At 36.3% G+C, this 22,833-nt stretch overlaps 1 protein-coding gene across 4 annotated transcripts in view; it reads right to left on the bottom strand.

The window, feature by feature from the left end:
- Window positions 1-2,949: 2,949 nt before the first annotated feature.
- Window positions 2,950-22,833, bottom strand: part of LOC127853038 (PIH1 domain-containing protein 1-like) — a 29,409-nt gene continuing 9,525 nt past the window's right edge. For all 4 annotated transcript variants that reach the window (XM_052387169.1, XM_052387170.1, XM_052387172.1 and 1 more), the window contains 8 exons: window positions 22,378-22,445; window positions 21,081-21,198; window positions 18,587-18,730; window positions 18,026-18,119; window positions 16,838-16,915; window positions 15,194-15,281; window positions 4,854-4,997; window positions 2,950-3,056 (listed from right to left, as the gene is read on the bottom strand). In XM_052387169.1, coding sequence (XP_052243129.1) covers window positions 3,018-3,056; window positions 4,854-4,997; window positions 15,194-15,281; window positions 16,838-16,915; window positions 18,026-18,119; window positions 18,587-18,730; window positions 21,081-21,198; window positions 22,378-22,445 — 773 coding nt within the window. In that variant the 3' untranslated portion in view covers window positions 2,950-3,017. The remainder of the gene's footprint in view (window positions 3,057-4,853; window positions 4,998-15,193; window positions 15,282-16,837; window positions 16,916-18,025; window positions 18,120-18,586; window positions 18,731-21,080; window positions 21,199-22,377; window positions 22,446-22,833) is intronic.

Genomic DNA, 22,833 nt, shown 5'->3' with positions numbered 1-22,833 from the left:
ACCATTCTATCACGCCGATATCAGTGTAATTGTATGATATTGATATCGATACTAATATTTCTTTTATCGATTTTTATAGAGCAGCGTGGTTAAAAATTGATTACAAATTTGCAATTTGCGTGAGTTTGAATAAAATCTTTACTATCTACGTTGTGAATGCAATATCTTGTTACGCAAACTGAATGCATACATATATTTAATAAACCACATCGAATCGTATGTTTTTTTATCGTTGAGAGATACTGATAATGCCATTCATAAAGCAAAACAAAACAGAAGTACTTGAACGTACTCAACTCCTTATTTTATAACAGTTTGAAAATGCATATGTGTGTTTATAAATAGATAAGCGGACAGACGACATGCATGCTAGTAAAAAGAACATAAACCATAGTAAGAGAAATATGAAGATAACATTTACATGAAAAGGAGAAATTTAGGGTATGTGTTTTATCAATGGGTGAATCATATATAGTACCATGATGAATAAAGGGAGGCAACTCGTTATGTGCGGTGTATTTATTTGAGAAGTTTTAATGACTTACCAGAAGTCGGGTGATGAGTGTTGTTGTTTGCGTATTATGTTAGCAAGGTTATCAAAGTGGAGTGTTTCGCTGATCTGACCAGATAATTTACAAGATTACGTTGGTAGCGATACATCAATGGCTGTTCAAATTCAAAGCATTGGCTATTTTGTATGCACGTTTATGGCGTCGGATTTCCTTTCGTCAGCTTTGATCCATGGAGGATCAGCTGTTATTAGTGTAACACTTTTGGATGGGATTGTGGTGTTACAGAATGAGATAAGTTGACGTGTTTAATTTGAAGTATATAATAATGAATTATGTATACGATAGAAAAAAAATAGTTTAAAAAATGAAAGTAAGTAATGAATGAAAACGGAAGAAAGTAGTGCGCGGTCTTAACGCACCGTAGAGATGCTACGGTCTTGGCGAGTATGCTTTTGTTTGATACCGGCTTTCTAATGATATATAATTTGTCAAAGTCGACCGAGAAATGAAAGCATAATTTAAACAAGAGCACCGCCTTGCGGGTGCAGACCGCTCATCTATTTTCTTTTTAAAGGTGAAGGGACTCTCATTTTCAATCACAAAGGAGGGAGGAGCGGAGTGAAGAGGGGTGTATAGTGTGGGGTTGTGGACATTTATTACATTATCTTCCAAAAAGCGAAAAAAAAAAAAAAAAAAAAAAAAAAAAAAAAACGGGGGGGGGGGGGGGTATAGTGTGAGGGTGTGGTGATAATTTGTGAGATGATCTTAAAAAAAAAAAAAAAAAAAAAAAATCAAAAAAAAAAATTTGGGGGGTGGGGTGGGGTGGGGTGGGGGTATAGTGTGAGGGTGTGGTGGTCATTTGTGAGATGATCTTAAAAAAAAAAAAAAAAAAATAAAAATAAAAATTGGGGGGGGGGGAGGGGGGGAGGGGGGGGGGAGGGCACGGGGGATGGTTTGGGTGAAGTCTATAGTGGTATGTCAGGTAAGAGTAGTTTCATCAAAGTATCAATCAAATCTAATCATAAATAAAGAAGTTATGGCAATTTTAGCAAAATTTAATAATTTGACCTTGAGAGTCAAGGTCATTCAAAGGTCAAAGTAAAATTCAAGTTGCCAGGTACAGTAACCTCATGATAGCATGTAAGTATTTGAAGTTTGAAAGCAATAGCCTTGATACTTCGAGTGGATCGAAACACAAAATTTAACCATATATTAAAAGTTACTAAGTCAAAAAAGGGCCATAATTCCGTAACAATGACAACCAGAGTTATGCAACTTGTCCTTTTACTGTACCCTTATGATAGTTTGTGAGTGTTCCAAGTATGAAAGCAGTATCTATGATACTTTAGGGGTAAAGTGACCAAAACATAAATCTTAACCAAATTTTCAATTTTCTAAGTATAAAGGGCCCATAATTCCGTCCAAATGCCAGTCAGAGTTACATAACTTTGCCTGCACCGTCCCCTTATGATAGTTCATAAATCTTGCAAGTATGAAAGCAATAGCTTTGATACTGTAGGAATAAAGTGGACCTAAACACAAAACTTAATCATATTTTCGATTTTCTAAGTATAAAAAGGGCACATAATTCTGTCAAAATGCCAGTCAGAGTTACATTACTTTGCCTGCACAGTCCCCTTATGATAGTTAGTAAGTGTTGCAAGTATGAAAGCAATAGCTTTGATGCTTAAGGAATAAAATGGACCTAAACACAAAACTTAACCAAAATTGTCAATTTTCTAAGTATAAAAAGGGCACATAATTCTGTCAAAATGCATGCCAGAGTTATCTAACTTTGCCTGCCCAGTCCCCTCATGATAGTAAGTAAGTGTACCAAGTTTGAATGCAATAGCATTGATACTTACTGAGAAAAGTGGAACTAAACGCAAAACTTAACCAAAATTTTCCATTTTTTAAGTATAAAAAGGGCACATAATTCTGTCAAAATGCACGCCAGAGTTATCTAACTTTGCCTGCCTAGTCCCCTCATGATAGTAAGTAAGTGTACCAAGTTTGAATGCAATAGCATTGATACTTTCTGAGAAAAGTGGACCTAAACGCAAAACTTAACCGGACGCCGACGCCAACGCCAACGCCAACGCCAACGCCAACGCCGACGCCGACGCCAAGGTGATGACAATAGCTCATAATTTTTTTTCAAAAAATAGATGAGCTAAAAAAGAAGTGAGTGGGTACATCAAAATGTATAACCTCGGCGCTTCGATGTACGCTTATTATATAAGATCGATAGTTACGCTCATGTGACTCAGTTTCGACAAGATATTTGACGATACGGTCCCGTTTCATATCCGTGCCATCTCTAGAGTCCGTGTAATCGTGTATAGACAAACCCTTGCTTTTGTACGAAGACGGCAAACAACCCCAAACAAAAAGCAAAACAAGAGCATTATAGTATATTCGACGTAATGGAAAAAACAACATTTATATCAGTTTTATTTTGAAGAAAACAAACACACGCAAAAAAGAGTTACTGGCAATCACATGTCAGGTAAGAGGCTGAACGGGCATGGTTATGGTCAAAATCTGAAACACAAAATTTAAGTTAAAATCACCATGGTAAATATTTTTACATCTATTAACAATAATGCAAAACTGAGCGTGTATATTCATTTGAAGAAACTGAAACGAATTTATTTATTTATTCCATAAATTTTAAAATATGTTAATTCATTGCTTGGCAAGATTTGATAGAGAAAGCTAGGTTCTCAAGGCTTAAATATACAGTTTTATCCTATTACCAGATGAAAATCGATAGTATAACAACGATTGTATAAACTTTAGCTTTATACTATCGCTATTTTTAGATCAGATTTGGGGTTTTCCAAAATTGGAGGATCTGTTTTTGTCAACTACGGAAAGTTTAAATCGTCAAAAAATGCGATATTTTATAATTACTAATGGGAAAAGGGGGGAAATAATAGGATAAATAGGTGAAAATCGACAGTATAACAACGATCGTATAAACTTACGCTTTATTATATCGCTATTTTAAGATCACACTCGGGTTTTTCAAAAAAAATGAAGAATCTGTTTTTGCCAACTACGGAAGAACAAGAGATTGCCAAGCAATATTGTCCCCTACCGGTGAAACTCCACCATTGTCAGTATTTTCTTTATATATTTGTTGCCATAGCAACCAGAATTCTTGACGTAGAAACAAAATGAAATGACTCGCATACTCTCCATATTGCCATCTATTCATGTTTCAAGTTTCATGAAAAAAAATATGAAGAACTTTTTAAGTTATTGCATGATCCAGAAAAGTGTGACGGACTGACAGACTGACAGAAAGACTGACAGACTGAAACACAGAGCGCAAACCATTAGTCCCCTACGGTTGCACCGGTAGGGGACAATAAAATCGGCAAAAAAAATGCGCTACCATGGTTCTAAGCCTCGCGTGAAAAACTTGATCTTAAAACTAACATAATATTCTCTATGTAACATTCACATGTACAAACATGGCATTACATTCGTGAACACTGACAAAGCGCATGTCATAACAATTAACGCCATAATATATTAGTTTTCAATTCATCTGCGTATTTAAAATGAAATACCTACATGTATAATGTAAATTTTGATATCTGAACTTTGACCAGCATGACCTTGCCATCGCAATAGGGTTGGTTTCCAACATGCTGTCTTTACAAGATTATCATTTGAGATGCCTTTTTAAATGAGGAAGATACAGTCGCAACAAGTTGTACTATAAATGACTTTTGACTCGTAAGTGATACCTTCACGAAAAAGCTATTGACAGATATACAAGGAATGTCATGCTGTCTAAACACAGTGTTTCAAAGGGTTGGATAAATGATGAAGATACAGTCCCAAAAAGCTGTTTCATGTCCATTTGTGACTTTGAGCTTTAGATTTAAATGTTGTGCTGATGGTGACAAGTTGTGGCGGATTAAATAGAAATATCCTTCCAAACTGATACAAACTTTTACTTAAATTAATGACCTAGTACTAAGAGTTTTGCCTCCCTACTCCAATAATGCTATTGTCAAACACTGATCATTTGTAAGATAAATGATGAAGTTACAGTGCCGACAAGTTATGGCTATATTTAACATATTTCCCTTAAGTGTGCCCTTCAACTTTGATTTACAGGCACAGATACTGCGAACTAGATGGCATGCCATCTACAATGTACGATAATTCGCCTGAAATATTAAAAAGTTACACGTCAGAAAATATATTAGGATGGACAGACACACTTTTGCATTTTTACAGCAGACTAGTGGACTACCAAATGTTGCCTATTTCAGTGGACAGGGGCAGAAGAAGATAAACTATTTCTTCCCCTCTACCTACCCTGGTTTTCCTGTTAAACTGGGCTCCACAATCTGCTTGAACGATGAAGAAAGGGATGTAAATGTCAAGATAATACGTGTTGGAGCGAGTCTGTAGGAGAATGCGATCCTCGCCTAGATCTAGACTGATACTGGAACACACTTTCTGGAAATATGGCAAGACACATGAGGCATATACATTGATACTCAAAGAGGTCATTTTTATAAACATTAAGAAAACAATAATTTTTTACTTTTCGTTAAAATATAATACTTTTAAGCACCAATGGATGAGTTTCACATTCCAAATTCCAATGATTATGATGATGCAATTATTCATCAATTAATCCAAAACGAGGCAGGCAATGTGCAGTTCTATAGTGGTAAATACTGTCTGCAAATTGTACGCGCCATTTTGTGTTTACAATCTATAAGTTATCATATAAATTACTTTTGGGACAAAAAGATAACCTTAAAATGTAAAATAACCCTTATTATATTAGTCAAGTTGGCAGAGGAAAAACAATTCTTTTCTTTTTAGCTCACCTTTCACGAAGTGAAATGGTGAGCTTATGTGACCATGTGAGTCCGGTGTCCGTTGTGCGTCCGTGCACGCGTGCGTGCGTCCGTCAACAATTTGTTTGTGTATACAGTAGAGGTCACAGTTTTCATCCAATCTTTATGAAATTTGGTCAGAATGTTTATCTGAATGAAATCTGGGTTGGAATTGTATTTGGGTCATCTGGGATCAAAAACTAGGTCACTAGGTCAAAAACTAGGTAACTAGGTGAAATAATAGAAAAACCTTGTATAGACAATAGAGGTCGCAGTTTTCATCTTTATGAAATTTGGTCAGAATGTTTATTTTGATGAAATCTGGGTTGGGATTGTATTTGGGTCATCTTGGGTCGAAAACTAGGTCACTAGGTTAAATAATAGAAAAACCTTGTGTAGGCAATAGAGGTCACAGATTTCATCCAATCTTCATGAAATTTGGTCAGAATGTTTGTCTTGAAGAAATCTGGGTTGGGATTGTATTTGGGTCATCTGGGGTTAAAAACAAGGTCACTAGGCCAAATAATAGAAAAAACCTTGTGTAGGCAATAGAGGTGACAGTTTTCATCCAATATTTATAAAATATAGTCAGAATGTTTATCTTGATGGAATCTGGGTTGGGATTGTATTTGGGTCACCTGGGGTCAAAAACTAGGTCACTAGGTCAAATAATAGAAAAACCTTGTGTAGACAATAGAAGTCACAGTTTTCATCAAATCTTCATGATATTTGGCCAGAATGTTAATCTTCATAAAATCTGGGTTGGGATTGTATTTTGGGTCATCTAGGGTAAAAAACTAGGTCACTAGGTCAAATAATAGAAAAACCTTGTGTAGACAATAGAAGTCACAGTTTTCGCCCAATCTTTGAAATTTGGTCAGAATGTTTATCTTGATGAAATCTAGGTTGGGATTGTATTTGGGTCATCTAGGGTCAAAAACTAGGTCACTAGGTCAAATAATGGACAAAACCTTGTGTAGACAATAGAGGTCACAGTTTTCATCCAATCTTCATAAAATTTTGTCAGAATGTTTATCTTGATGAAATCTGGGTTGGTATTGTATTTGGGTCATCTGGGTTCAAAAACTAGGTCACCAGGTAAAATAATAGAAAAACCTTGTGTAGACAAAAAGGTCACAGTTTTCATCCAATCTTTATGAAGTTTGTTCAGAATGTTTATCTTGTTGAAATCTGGGTTGGGGTTGTATTTGGGTCATCTGGGGTCCAAAAAAACTAGGTCACTCGGACAAATAATAGAAAAACCTTGTGTAGACAATAGAGGTCACAGTTTTCATCCACTCTTTATGAACTTTGGTCAGAATATTTATCTTGATAAAATCTGGATTTGGATTGTATTTTGGTCATCTGGGTTCAGAAACTAGGTCACTAGGTCAAATCATAGAAAAACCTTGTGTAAACAATAGAGGCCCAGTTTTCATCAGATCTTAATGAAATATGGTCAGAATGTTTGTCTTTTTCTTAATATTGCTATCTTGTTCATTATAGCAAATAATGTACTTTATTATTTTCCTTACTTCTTGTTAAAATTGCTATATTATATAGCAAATAAGGTACTTTTGTACTATTTTCCCTTTTGTTATCCCCTATATTTAAGTTATATTGGAGGGATAAGAGCTTTTTGTGGGTTTTTCCTGCATTTAAGTATAATTTGGTCTTTTTACCAATTTCATATTTTACTGGAATATCCCAGTACCTCAAATATCATATTGTTTTATTTTTCTTTCAATTTGTGCTATTATTAGTTTCCATTTACCGTGCACTCCCTCTGGTCCAGGGGACAAAACCATCCTAAAATAGTACTCCTATACACCCAAATTATCTCCCTTAGACCAACCCAGAGGTATTACCCTAGTCTTATTTATAAGACGCGCAAAGTATTTAGATATACTTTTTATATGGGCTAAATTCTTTGGTACGTCTTATCGGTTAAAAAGTCACAAATGTGTTGGAAACCAGAAAGTAAAAATTTTCATCGATTTGCGTAAAATTGCAAAATAACATTACCAACTCATTCAGTTTTAGTTCAGAAGTCCATTTTTACCTCAAATATCGTCGAATTGAAGTTGGAAAGGCATAAATTCTTCAGTCAAACTTCTGCTTAAATCGCAAACCAATCACTGACCTGTAGCCATGTCATGAAACTGATTTGAATATGAACCAATCAGAAGAAGGCATTAAGGTGTAACGTGTACGCGTAATTTCATTTAACATGAGCTTTTAACACCGACTTTTACCTAACTAGATCTAGTATGCTAATCTTTGTCGATTTAATAAGCATATGTTCAAAACGGATATGGTGCAGTTTCTATTCACTGTTCTTAGTTTCAGCAAGTTTTTATGCATGTCTCTTTTCGCACCTCTGTGTTGTTGTTTTTTTACTTACATCCTCCGTTACATAGGAGGACGGTATACTGTACGATCTGTATCAAAATTATTTGTGTACAGTTTAAAAATAAAAGATGTAATTTATTTCAGAGCTTTTTATTTGTCAATTTAGAAAAAAACAATGCTAAATTAATCAAGAAAAGTATAACATCGGTTTACTATGTAACGATCTGCACCACAACAGACGAACGCAAACTGTATTTTACGCTGTTTATTCTCCCACTTTAAACCAGATGCTTTACATCGAGGTCGTGTTATCGATTTATATCTACACAGCGAGCGAATCGAACGATATTGAAAAATTGAATAGTGGTTGGATTTAAATTGATCAGGCGTGCAAAATTCAAAGTGTCATTACATAATTTCTACGGAACATTATCGAGAAATGGATTATCTACAAAGGTATGTAAATATTATTGCAATCCGTTGATATTAAGTGTCTTATATCGGGGCTTGAATGTTGCGCAATAAATCTTTGCGCAACAATATAGACAAAGAACGAAAAATTCCCACCATTAATTTGGTCTTTCCTCCTTTGTACGCTCCAAATATTACCCATATAAAAAGTAGCTTAATATTTAAGAGCGTCAAAAATTTGGACTAGTATTACCCCTGCTGGAAACCCCCACTCACACCAGCCTACACTTCCAAAACTTCCCATTTTAGCCCCCAGGGTGGCAACTTGTATTTTACCTATAAATAAATGCATATAGTACTGTACATAATGTAAATAATCTACTTTTATGCATAAAATAGTTGTTTTATTTAATTTTTAACTGTAAAGTACATTGATTTACTTTCATTTTTTTGTGGCCCTTTAAAGGTGACTGTTTGGCGACTAGTAAGTCATTACCTTTATTATTTAAATATTATTATTGACTTTCTTTTTTAATATTGTCATAACGCCACTCTGGGGGACGTCTCTTCTTCATAGCCCAATACTCTACTAGAAGTTCCATACAGACAGGGTCTTATGTTGGAGCATTACCGTTACGGCTATATTCCCTGTCTGCAATGTTTAACATTGAACCACACATGTAAATAAATATTAATTACAATACAAAATACAATTTAAAACTAAATTACAATATAAAATACAATTGTGTGATATATATCTCTATAAATGCAAGTTTACATGCAAATCCCCTTTCATATAGGACAGCTTTTCATTAAGGCTCTACCTTTCCAAATAATTAATGTTCATAAATCCTATAGTTTTCCATTGCTTCTGTATCCTTATATATCATATAACTCAAACATTAAATTACATCTATCTTTGGATTGTATCATGTATGTAGACAAATAGTGGCAATATTGAACCACTTTGTGATCTGGAGAATCCCTAAAATATTAATATCTTTGTTTATTTCAAACATATTACACATCCGTGTAATTCTTTTCTTTTCAAATAACATATAATTAAAAGTAATCCCATCTGATATTATAAACATCTAAAAACACAGATCACAAAGTTACAAGACTCCAACAACTCCATTGCAGCATATGCTGAACAATGGGTCTAATAATGATGATGCCACATATAATACTACTTATGCAAATTGGGCTATTCTCTTTCTTTCTCTTTCTTTTTAACACAAACATCATCAATAGTATAATAATAATAATAATAACTATAATAATAATATAACATCTTCATAGTAGTTAAACAATATAAAACAATCATTCTAAATGCAAATAAATTAAAGTACTAATGGATGTAATTATCCTTTTTTGTTCCATATATTTCCTATCATGAAATTCAACATTGTTTACGTTATAAATAGCGAACTTAGTGTCAAGGTTATACATTGTGCAAAGTTTTCATTCCAAAACAGATTGAACTACTTGCTTTTGTAAGTTAAGGAATTCCGACCAATCAGCCCCATGTTTTTAAAATGCAGTCAACCAATAGAAAATCTTCTCTTTTAGCGTAGTTTTATATGTTTAGATTCTTGAGTATCTCGTTTATATTCAACGTTTTAAATTGTTAAAAGTAAAGCTATTTTTAAACTATTATATTTTTATTAAAGCACCGCATCAACACTACAAAGTACCCTATTATGTTTATGGTCCAGCCTAGTACAATCGGGCTGACCATATGGCCGTTTTCGACCGTATTAACACATAGTATATATGTTAAGCAGTGTGCTCGGGCAATGGTTTTTAACCGAAGTCCCGAGGGTAAACAACCCCATTAGTAAGTTGGATGTTTGTCTTGTTAAAATCTGGGTTGGGATCGAATTTGGGTCATCTAGGGTAAAAAACTAGCTATCTAGGTCAAAGTTTAAAAAAACCTTGTGTAAACAGTAGAGGTCAGAGTTTTCATCCAAACTTAATAAAATATGGCCAGAATGTTAATCTTGATGAAATCTGGGTTAGGATTGTATTTGGGTCATCTGTGGTCAAAAACTAGGTCACTAGGTCACTGTCTTGTGATCGTATAAAAGGAAGACAGCGTTGTGTCTAGTTCTGAATCTTTTTCAAATCTCAATGTATATAAACAACGAACTCACAGTTATGACGTTAACGTAACGTGACGTTCCGCGCAATGGCGCTAAAGCATCGTAACATGTACAAATTCCCAACATACTCGGGGCCGCAAAATGTGAATAAACATATAGAAATACGTGAATATGCACTTAAAATATCGAAGCATGAAACAAATAATTATATAAATTCAACATTAATGTTATATCTGGAACGAAAATACATTTTAAAACAAAATGTTCTTAGCACGATTATTGTCTTTCGCAACAAGATTTATCAGTAAATTTATGACACTGTTACGTCTCCGACCTCCAATGGATATAGTTTGGTAATTGGGCGATTCGTAATTTCCCCGTCAGTCCGAATGTTTGCGGCTCGTACTCGTCAATCGTTGCCTTGGATGAGCGCCTCGACCCTTGCCAATTTCCATCGTGACCGTGGACCTTCATCGTGTACCATGACGATGTCGCCGACTTTAATCGTCTGTTCATTACGCCCGGAAATCCGCTGGTTTTCGCGTAAAGCTGTGAGGTATTCTCTTCTCCATCTGCAGCGGAAATCGTCGATGAGTTTTTGCTGCATTCGCGCTCGTTTGGAAATATTCTCTCTGGTGACGATATTTTGAGAATCCAAATCCACGTCACGGCTGTAGGGTAGCACTGTGCTTCGTCGACCGGAAACAAGATTAGAAGGGGTCAGCGGCTGCAAGTCACTCCGCGCGGTACTGATGTAGGTCAGAGGTCGATCATCTATAACAGCTTCTATTTCCGTGATCCCAGTCGATAACGTATGGTAGTCAACGGCTTCTATAAATCCACGTTTTCGCTGTTCATTTATAATATCGTCGTATTTCTGGAACATGTACGGGTCTGTTCGTAGACGATTTATAATGTTCTGCGTACGACTGACGGCTGCATCGTAATTCGTTGGTAATAGTGGGTGGTCTTTTTTCAATGGCAGTTTAACATTGTATTGGTTATCCTTGTAATATATGCAGGTATCCATATATGTCTGAAGTTCTTTCGGACCGGAAGTCACCTCCACTTCCGGCGTGTTGCCTATGGACTCTAATTTCCGAAATCGCTCGATGTCAACGGTGATCAAAGGTGACGTCATAACGTTCAGCATATGGTGTATTGTCCCTGCGCTTGTATTTGGCAGCGGGCCAGAAAGAAGATACCCAAGTTTTGATTGTACTGCCGTAGGTCCGTTGCCTCTAACAACGTGATTCTGAACTATCTTTCAGTAAGCATCTGCACCAATCAGCATTGCAATATCAAACGTCTCACGAGCAGTAACTGGGTGTGCTAATTTTAAACCTCGTAGGTATGATAGGGCGTGATGTTTTTCTGTAAGTTCGGAAGCGGGACGGCTATGGTGGGCGTAATTAGGACGTCGATCGGGATCCGTTCCTTCCAGTCAGTGATAACGTGCACTGTGGCGGTTTTCATTATCTGCACATTTTGAGATGAATGACCAAATGCTGCCAAGTAGATTGTCTCTGTACCAGTCTCTTTAACATTTAATTCATTCGCAAGTTTCTCTGTGATAAAAGATCTCTGAGCACCTTCATCGAACAAGATATTTGCTTCAATAATACAGTTGTCGGATTGAATGAAGAATTCAGGAGAACATTAGATCCTGCCTGTGTGGAAGAATGAAGAATTGTATGTGCCGTAGCGCTGCCTTGGAATGGAGAGGCATCAGGATTCAGGGAAGATCTCGTATTCATCTGCTCACAGATGGCGGTATGATGTTTTCGCTGACAGTTGCGACATCTGTTGTGGGATTTACACAATACTACTTGGTGTGAGTTTGACAGACAGTTGAAACACAATTTCTTCTGTTTAACAATTTGAACCCTGTCGTTGGTTGTCTTGTTACAATTTGTTGCAAAATGTTCTCCATCGCAGAAATGGCAGGTCACCTTCCGATGTTTAATGTCTTCGTTTGATCTTGACGGCATGAGTTTTTTCCTCGGAAATCTACTTCCGGTATGGAATGACGCAGTCGGCATATGTGCGCCGTAAACCGGAAGTTCCCGTGTGTCGCCTTCTCGCATGATGGCAATCTCTTTCTCGATGGCACATCTTAGGTCGGGAAGCTTCCAGCTATTGGTCCCAAGATCACGTGACATACTTTGACGTACTGCGGTCGGTAACTTGTCTCTTATGATAGGCACCAACAGATTCCCATATGTCTCTTGGCACTCTTCTAGTGATTCTAATCCTCTTATGCTGGTCTATAGTCTATCATAAAATGCTTGAAAACTATCAGGAGTGTTCTTTGGTGGATCTAATTGGATCAGCGATTGCATCAGCGCCTCTACTATCTTTTCTGGCTGTCCGAATCGTTGTTTTAGTAGCTCGATAGCTTTCATATAGTTCACGTTTGTTAACTGGAATCCCGCTATACATGAACTCGCTGCGCCATGAACTAATGCACGAAGATATGAAAATTTCTGCACGTCTGATAGTGCCTGGTTTTGGTGTACAGAACATTCAAAACTGTCCCAGAACGTCTGCCACTATACTATATCCCCGTAGAACGACTGCAGAGATAGTTTTGGCAACTTTTGAAATGAAACACTCTGGTTGGTCATCTTCTTCGTGGAAGATACCTCAAGTGTGTGCCAATTCAATTCCGGAAGACCCGGCTGTATTTCGTCTAATGCGCAAACAATTTCTTTATCGGGTTCCGGTTGCCCACTGTTGTTTTCGTCTTGTGAAACGTTCGATGTAATTTCTTCTTTGTTTCCGATACGTTTATTCAGATTTTCTCTAAGTCTTTGTATCTTTAACTCTAGGTCGAATGAATATGATTTTCCCTCGACCAGTTCCGATGATAAATCTTCGATATCGTTATGGTTGACGATCTTATCGTTCAGCGTTCTCACTTCTTCTGCTTCTTCCACAATCATGTGAAGTAATCTCTCGTACTCTGATGTCGTTAACTCGGTTGAGTCGAATCTCTCTAATTCTCTGGATATAAGGCGACGATGACCGTAGCGCATCGCAATGAGCTTGTTCAGCTGCATATTTCGACTCTTGACTAGTTTGTCACGGCACCAAAATGTCTTGTGATCGTATAAAAGGAAGACAGCGTTGTGTCTTGTTCTGAATCTATTTCAAATCTCAATGTATATAAACAACGAACTCACAGTTATGACGTTAACGTAACGTGACGTTCCGCGCAATGGCGCGAAAGCATCGTAACATGTACAAATTCCCAACAAGTAAGTTGGATGTTTGTCTTGTTAAAATCTGGGTTAATATCGAATTTGGGTCATCTAGGGTAAAAAACTAGTTATCTAGGTCAAAGTTAAAAAAAACTTTGTGTAGACAGTAGAGGTCAGAGTTTTCATCCAAACTTAATAAAATATGGCCAGAATGTTAATCTTGATGAAATCTGGGTTAGGATTGTATTTGGGTCATCTGTTGTCAAAAACTAGGTCACTAGGTCAAATCATAGAAAAACCTTGTGTATACAGTAGAGGTCATAGATTTTATCTGATCTTAATGAAATGTGGTCAGAATGTTTATCTTGATAATATCTGATTTTGGATCGTATATGGGTCATCTGGGGTAAAAAATTAGGTCACCAAGCCAATTCTAGTAAAACCTTGTGTAGATGAAAGAGATCACAGTTTTCATCACGTCTTACTGAAATTTTGGCAGAATGTATTAATTGATGAAATCTGGCTTGGGATTGCACATGGGTCTGATAGAATTTAAGTTGATGTAGCAAGGTTAGTAAGGTGAGCGATTCAGGGCCATCATGGCCCTCTTGTTTTTCAGTAAGACTGGCATTTGATGTAATCCAGCCAAACCTTGTCTAACAGATAATAATCAAATATGAACACATGACCACTTAGTAACCAGAATATGTATTGCTGTATTGTTGAAACATAATTTTCAGATGACATGTGGTGATTATGTCATCAACAAGGTATCATACCAATCAGTAAAGTTATCTTGGATTTCTTGTTTTGACAAAATGACAGTTTATAAAATTTGGAAACTGTTTAGAAAAAGCATTTAGTATATTTTAGAGAAAATAAAAATGTATTTGAGACAACATATACATAGTTTTGCTATTCATGATAAAATAAGGCTATGAACTGTATGTGCATTTTTGCCAGGATCTATATAATATTGATAGAAAGATCTCTCATGAGTTCACAAAGACACTTAAAACAAGAGATGTGTTTGTCAGAAACACAATTCCCCCTATTGCGCCACTTTGATTTTTTGTTTGACCTTTGACCTTGTAGGATGACCTTGACCTTTCACCACTCAAAATGTGCAGCTCCATGAGATACACATGCATGCCAAATATCAAGTTGCTATGTTCAATATTTCAAAAGTTATTGCAAACCTTAAACCAAGGTTATGCAAACCTTAAACGAAGGTTAAAGTTTTGGGACAGAATGACAGACAGGCCAAAAACAATCTACCCCCGATCATTTGATCCGGGGGAATAAAAATATAATATTAATTAACACAGTTTTTTGCAGGGGTATCCATTTGAAAAATAATATGTAATTTTTTGTTTTTTATTTGCTCGTTATCTTAAGTGTTACCAATTTTAAGAAAAAAGGAAGACCTTGTAAAAAATCAAGTTAGTATCCTGTATATATGGTGCTTGTTTTTTTCAACAGTGTCAATTGATACTGACATATATTTTTTTTAGAAATATGAAATATGATTGGGCTGTAAGTCAGGCATATTAGATCTTCATGCAAGCTTTTTAACATTTTAATCAGAAGGTTTGCAGACTTAAGTCCTTAAGTGAGATTCTGGAAACCTTCTGGCATGTTTGCAGTAATAAGTCCTTAAGTAAGGTGACTCCCCACATTGGGAGGTTACTCACCACATTGAGGAGTTTACTCACCACATTGAGGAGTTTACTCACCACATTGGGAAGGTTTATCTCTGCCACCAGGAACTCTGGATGACCTTCTGGCGGCTCCTGCACAATACGGTAGTCTGGCTCCTTGCCTCTACAAAATGCAACAATATGAACATTAACAAATCAACACATTTCTTCAGTGTAAACATATTTAAATATTTTAAAATCATATAAAAATCATTAGGTCTGTAGGGGTTCAAACAAAAATGTTTTTAGTTTTAAATCTCTTTATTCTAGATAAAGATGTTCAGTACTATAAAACAGTTTAACTAAATGCTAACTATGAAGATGATATATTTGTGCAAAGGCTATAGTTCATGAGGTATAGATGTACAGGTGGTATAAACATGATTCAATTCATGACATTTCCCCATGGTCTCAAACAGAACAAATTAGTAAATGACTTCCAGAATATTCTATTTCAAAATTAGTCTATATTTAACAGAAATTTGAAAATAAAAAAAAAGTACGTTACAGAAGACCTGTGAAAATGCATGCATATATAGAGAAGCCTCTTAGCAATATGATTGGCTCACTGTCAAGAATGCTTGCAACGATTTAACAAGCTGCACCATGGCCATGTTTGACATTTGACCTCTATATGAACTTGACTGCTGCATAAGGGGAAAGGACTTGCGTGTAACATTTTGTAACTTTTGCAAAAAGTTACTTTAAAATTCAATGATGAATGATAATATTGTAGTTTTGGCACACTCTAAAATGTTCAAATCTGACCTTTGAACTTTTGAAGTTTAACCTTGACCTCTGTGCTAGGGACATTGGTCTTACAGGCCAAACATCATTTCTATATGGTGAAAAAAATGTGCTACGTTATTTTAAAATTGTATGAAGTTACAGTTTGGACTTGACCTTTGACCTGTATGTTTGACCGTGACCATTGATCCAGATACATGGGTCTTACACCACACACACCGTCTCAAGATGGTTAACTTATGTCCTAAGTTATTTAAAATGTTTATGATGAGTGATAAAAGAACAGTCAGGACAAGCTTTTTACGGTTCAGATTTTACTTTGGGTTGTTTTATAGTCAAATGTTTAATTTGACTTCAAAGTGTGCTCTTGACCATTGAGGAAGGGAGAGAGAGAGAGAAGTTAAAAGCAACATGCTATCTACACTATTGTAAACATTGGTTGTAAGTTTTTATTTTTTGCCTGCACAACAAAGCTGTGAAGAAGGTTAACTGGTTTCCATGTAGCCATTTGGCAGTCAGGCATTGGAATTCTGTTGAAACCAATTAGAGGCATCAACGTCAAATTTCACAGGTAGGAAGAACTCCTTGCAAGAAAGCGCCATGCACGAGAGGCACTCATGCTTTAATAGTTTAAGTGTAATTGCCATTTGTTTACTTTGATATTTAAATTTTGTCCACAGCTCATGTCAAAACTAAAAGAGGTATAACTGCATCCGTAGATAGCCCTCATTATTGGAAAGTGCGGTGAACAAGAGCTATATCTTTTGCTTGCATATTTTCAGAGTTATTGCTCTTGGTTTATTTTTATAATAAAAAATATTGGCTTGTTGTAAAAGTTAAGGAATAATAATGTATGAAATGAGATTTTTTTCTGGCCAGATGAAAAAGGGACATGCAAATAAAAAAGTTAAAAATACATGTACATATAATTACTTGGATTTTATATCCTCAGCTGAAGATGTTACTTCTTGAATTAGTCTCCCAGGCTTATTTGGTGTTTCTCCATTTTGTCTACAATATACAATATTCAAATACAGTATGGTAATAAGTTCAAACAATATTATGTTACTGATAACAAATTGTTCTAGACAGATTGTATGTGGTGTTAAGATTTTTTTGACTTACCACTATATGATGTTACATGCCTATATTAAAAATGCTGGCTTTGTTGTTTTAGAATTTAAAAAAATTCTTTTCATTTGATTACTCTATTTAAATGATGTGTAACTTAAGGCCTCACCAGTTTTGACCCCATGGGCATGACTTAAAAACAATTCGTACAGGACCACTAAATGATGTTACGTACCAAATATCAATGCTCCTGGACATGTGATTACAGATAAGATTTGTTCAAGTAATTTACTATAGTTGTTTTATACAGCATTTGACCCATGGTTATGGTCAATTTAGACCCTAGGGGCATAATTTATGAAATAAAACTATGCACAGGACCTCTATCTGATGCTACATACCAAAGTTCTGAGGGCTGTGGTTTCAGAAGAGGTTTTTTTAAGTTAATATATATTAAGTCCATTAAATCCCCTGGGGCATGGTCAATTTTACCCCAGGGGCATGATTTAAGGATCATTCCTGTGAAGTGGTATGAAGTTTTGTTTAAATCTCAAAAAAATAGTTTGGGAGATGGTAGAAAAGATGTTCCCAAAAGCTCAGCCTGTGCATGGCACAGGTGAACTAACAAAAAACTTAGCCAACTTAAGAAATACACATTATTCTGCGAGAATTTATTTGGCATTAGCTTGAGCTTTGCTTTTGTATTTATGAATAATATGCTGAAACATGTATTCATTAAAGCAAACATTACCCTAGTATGATGAAATGAGACCGTGCATCAGTCTTTTTTTTGTTTCAAATAGAATTGGGACTGTCCTTCTCATGCCATACGAACTGTACCACACAATAAACTGTTAAATATAATTGGTAAACATGCTAACATGATTTTTTGTCTGCTAGCTGCTATACGCCGTTATACTTCATATATATGATAATGGCATATAGCAGCTTGCATACAAAAATACTACAACAAACTCTGATAAAAATATTTGTAACATGATGCTAATCTAATATTTTGTATGCAAGCTGCCATTATCCTATATCACCTACTTGTCCATCTCCATGATGAAAGGTTTAGATTTTGTCCTCACATTTTGAACCTGAAGCGTCCCAACAAACTTCCTGTTCTTTAAAATAATCCATTCTGAAACAAAAGCAAAATCAATATGGGTATACACTCTGAATTTGTAAATGACCTGTAAATTTGTAAAACCTGGGTATCCAATCTCAAATCAGTATAATGTACATGTGCAGTAATTATAATGAAGTGTCAAGTTTCTCACTAGTATTTTATCTCATTAACAAGCATGCATTAATGAAATAACACCATGGTGTAAAACCTCAACTGCAGAAAAGCAAACACAGGTAATACAATGTTGCAATCATGTACACAAAGCATTTCGCACAGGCTAATCACTGTAATGAGGAACGACTCTTTCCGCTTTAATGGAATTTTAGGTCTAAAAGAAGTCTCTTCTTAACAAATATCCAGTTTAGGTGAAAAGTGTGGTCCCTGAATAGCCAGTGCATACTGCACAGACTAATCTGGGACAACACCATAGCACACGCATTAAGCCCAGCTTTCCAAGAACTTGGCTCACACATTGGTACCTCTACTGAGCTGGATGTCATATTTGCTCTCGAGTCCCTCCATCATGACGGTGAGGAAGAATGTCCTGAACAGCTCACTGGCTCCCATCTTCTGCATGAACTCAGGGGAGACCACCACGTCATAGGCTGTACACCCTCCACCCGCTACACATGGAAAATAACAGAAATGAACAAACAATTTTTTAGTACACCCTCCATCTGCTTACAATTTACAAATTCGTCAATTAACAGACACATACCTAATTTTATATTTTAAACCAGTGCTTTTTTACTAATTTATCTGAGGCATTACATAGGCCTCTTCCCCCCACCCCCCATGAAACAGGACCTTTCCTCAACAGAATCTCAAAACAAGAGCTGTCACCATAGGATGACTTATGCCCCCTATAAAGGCTTGATAGAAATTATGAGCTTTTTTCGAAACCTAAACGCAGATATCGAAACCTTAACGCGGACCCTTAGTTCTAGGCCAAGGTCACAGGGGTCAAAATTTGTGTGCGTATGGAAAAGCCTTGTCCGTATACACATGCATACCAAATATGAAGGTTATATCTCAAGGGACATAGAGTTATGAGCATTTTTCAAAACCTAAATGCAGATTACGAAACCTTAACGAGGACCCTAACTTCAAGGTCAAGGTCACAGGGGTCAACGTTTGTGTGCGTATGGAAAGGCCTTGTCCATAAACACATGCATACCAAATAAGAAGGTTATATCTCAAGGGACATAGAAGGTATGAGCATTTTTCAAAACCTAAACGCAGATTTCGAAACCTAAAGGCGGACCCTAAGTTCAAGTTCAAGGTCACAGGGGTAAAAAAATTTGTGCATATGGAAAGACCTTGTACATATACACATGCATACCAAATATGAGGGTTATATCTCAAGGGACATAGAAGTTATGAGCATTTTTCGAAACCTAAACGCAGATTTTGAAACTTAAACGCGGACCCTAAGTTCAAGGTCAAGGTTAAAGAGGTAAAAATTTGTGTGCGTATGCAAAGGCCTTGTCCATATACACATGCATACCAAATATGAAGGTTATATCTCAAGGGACATAGAAGTTATGAGCATTTTTCGAAACCTAAACGCAGATTTCGAAATCTAAACGCGGACCCTAAGTTCAAGGTCAAGGTCACAGGGGTCAAAATTTTTGTGCGTATGGAAAGGCCTTGTCCATATACACATGTATACCAAATATGAGGGTTATATCTCAAGGGACATAGAAGTTATGAGCATTTTTCGAAACCTAAACGGACAGTCTGATCACTATATCTACCCTTTTCTTCGAAAGGGAGCATAAAAATGATGCAATTTTCTCCAAATTGTATGTAACCCATGAACATTTTTTGCCTGTTTCTCAGTTTTGTCAATATTTTTTTCCCCCAAAACAGAAGGCAAGCCATTTCCCTAAATCAACAAAAAACCTAAAAACTCTTATAATATAACTTGATTAAAACATTAAAAATCTATTCCAGCACATAGGCCGGGTGATATTTGAATTTATCTCACCTTTTTTTTGCTTCATTTCACAACACAATTAATAGGCCATTACTGACCTTTATCCATCTCAGCATGTGGTTCCCCTATAGACATGGGGATCCTGTAGCCAGTAGGGCCATCACACTCACCTTTATCCATCTCAGCATGTGGTTCCCTTATAGACAAGGGGATCCTGTAGCCAGTAGGGCCATCACACTCACCTTTATCCATCTCAGCGTGTGGTTCCCTTATAGACATGGTGATCCTGTAGCCAGTAGGGCCATCACACTCACCTTTATCCATCTCAGCATGTGGTTCCCCTATAGACATGGGGATCCTGTAGCCAGTAGGGCCATCACACTCACCTTTATCCATCTCAGCATGTGGTTCCCCTATAGACATTGGGATCCTGTAGCCAGTAGGGCCATCATACTCACCTTTATCCATCTCAGCGTGTGGTTCCCTTATAGACATGGTGATCCTGTAGCCAGTTGGGCCATTACACTCACCTTTATCCATCTCAGCATGTGGTTCCCTTATAGACATGGGGATCCTGTAGCCAGTAGGGCCATCATACTCACCTTTATCCATCTCAGCATGTGGTTCCCTTACAGACATGGTGATCCTGTAGCCAGTAGGGCCATCACACTCACCTTTATCCATCTCAGCGTGTGGTTCCCTTATAGACAAGGGGATCCTGTAGCCAGTAGGGCCATCACACTCACCTTTATCCATCTCTGCATGTGGTTCCCCTATAGACATGGGGATCCTGTAGCCAGTAGGGTCATCATACTCACCTTTATCCATCTCAGCATGTGGTTCCCTTACAGACATGGTGATCCTGTAGCCAGTAGGGCCATCATACTCACCTTTATCCATCTCAGCATGTGGTTCCCTTACAGACATGGTGATCCTGTAGCCAGTAGGGCCATCATACTCACCTTTATCCATCTCAGCATGTGGTTCCCTTACAGACATGGTGATCCTGTAGCCAGTAGGGCCATCACACTCACCTTTATCCATCTCAGCATGTGGTTCCCCTATAGACATGGGGATCCTGTAGCCAGTAGGGTCCTCGGATTCCAACAGCTTGATAAGGTCTTCATCACTCATCTCTTTAGGGGCTGGAACCTTCAATAAATTGAGCCATGTTCTGATATAATTTGTCTAAATGCATGTGCGTAAAGTGTCGTCTGTGACAACACTTTTAGCCTAAATTTCATTTGTTTCAAAGAAACTTCTTTAAAAAAATGCCATAAAAGTGGAAAGTGTCGTACCTGTTTAGCCTGTGCACACACTTATTTTTGGACGACACGTTAGGCACATGCAATTATCCCATTTTTCCTAGAATGCATCTCAAATAAAAGACAATAGAGTGAACAAATATTTTTATGCTGGAACATTCCACTGGCAGTGTTAATAATTCCATGCTTGCATTTTATATGTGTGTGAAAAACATTGTATCATGTTAATGCAATGAGTTTTTGGAATTTGAACTGGAATATTAATGATAAATCAATATGGACTATTACTGATTAATCCATATGGACTATTACTGATTAATCAATATGGACTATTTAAGATTTATCAAGTATTTATCTGTTGAACCAGAGCAGTTACAGTGTGATTCCTCAATACCAAACTCTCTTTAAACAGGTATCGTCTGATAACATTTTGTCAAGTTTTTGGCTTATATGTTTATGTGAGAAATCCACTGGATACTCGACTGTCTTATATACCAAACTGCTATTGCGTTACAGGTCTTTGAAACAATTGAATAATTTGGAGAGTTCTGTTGTTATCGTTATATTTTGTGACACTACCAGGATTGCTTATATAAAGTGTAAAATACACCGCTCACTGTGAGAGCAAGGATGGCCAAATGGTGTAAGTGCAAGACTTTAACTCCAATGGTAAGTGATTCGAGCCCAGTTTAAGATTACTTTATTTATTTCTTTAATTGAATTCATTTTTTTACTTAAGCTATTTAGTTCAAATGTTTACATTTATCAATTTAAAACACTAAATGACAAACTTCAATACATGCCAAAATCTGTTAAAAGGTCTCTTTAAGTCATTGTGAACATAACACTCCATGACAAGAATTCTGTTTGGATCATTATATGTACGTGATAAACATTTAATAGCTTTAAAAACAATCAATAATCAAGATCAAAATAATCACACATTGATCCAAAATGTAACATTAAGTAATCATGCTATAGCTTGTAAACGTTAACCTGACTCAAACAAGCAAACAACAACACAGTTTTCTGGGAAATGTAAATTGCAATGCAATAAACTGCTTACATTTTCTGCTGTACAAATGTTGATGAACACCTTTTCTTTATTTGAATTCTTAGTCTTGATACAAAATCCTGAAAACATTAAAAAGTATGTCATTCAAAGAAACAAGAAAACCAGTACTATAAACTATATCATAATGATAAATACAATTAGTTTAACAAATGTGAGTACATGTATCCGCAAATTCCATGAAAATGTGTTTACTCAACAATGTCATTCTGCAACATTATAACAAAATTTTGCAAATACCAATATTGTGTCAAATGATATTATGTCATATATATTGATATTTTTCCCTCTGAATTTTTATGCACGAGGCAAAGTTGTTTTCTTCCAAATGAAAGTATAAATGACCGCCATGCTGACTAAATTCTGTGTATTGACGTTTGGCAAAAAATGTAGGCAATACATACATTTAAACCGGGCTGGCTAGCTCAGACATAGAGGGCTGGACTACAA

This window comes from Dreissena polymorpha, chromosome 12, assembly GCF_020536995.1.
Source record: "Dreissena polymorpha isolate Duluth1 chromosome 12, UMN_Dpol_1.0, whole genome shotgun sequence".
NCBI lineage: Eukaryota > Metazoa > Mollusca > Bivalvia > Myida > Dreissenidae > Dreissena > Dreissena polymorpha.
This window is presented reverse-complemented; position numbering and strand designations above follow the sequence as displayed.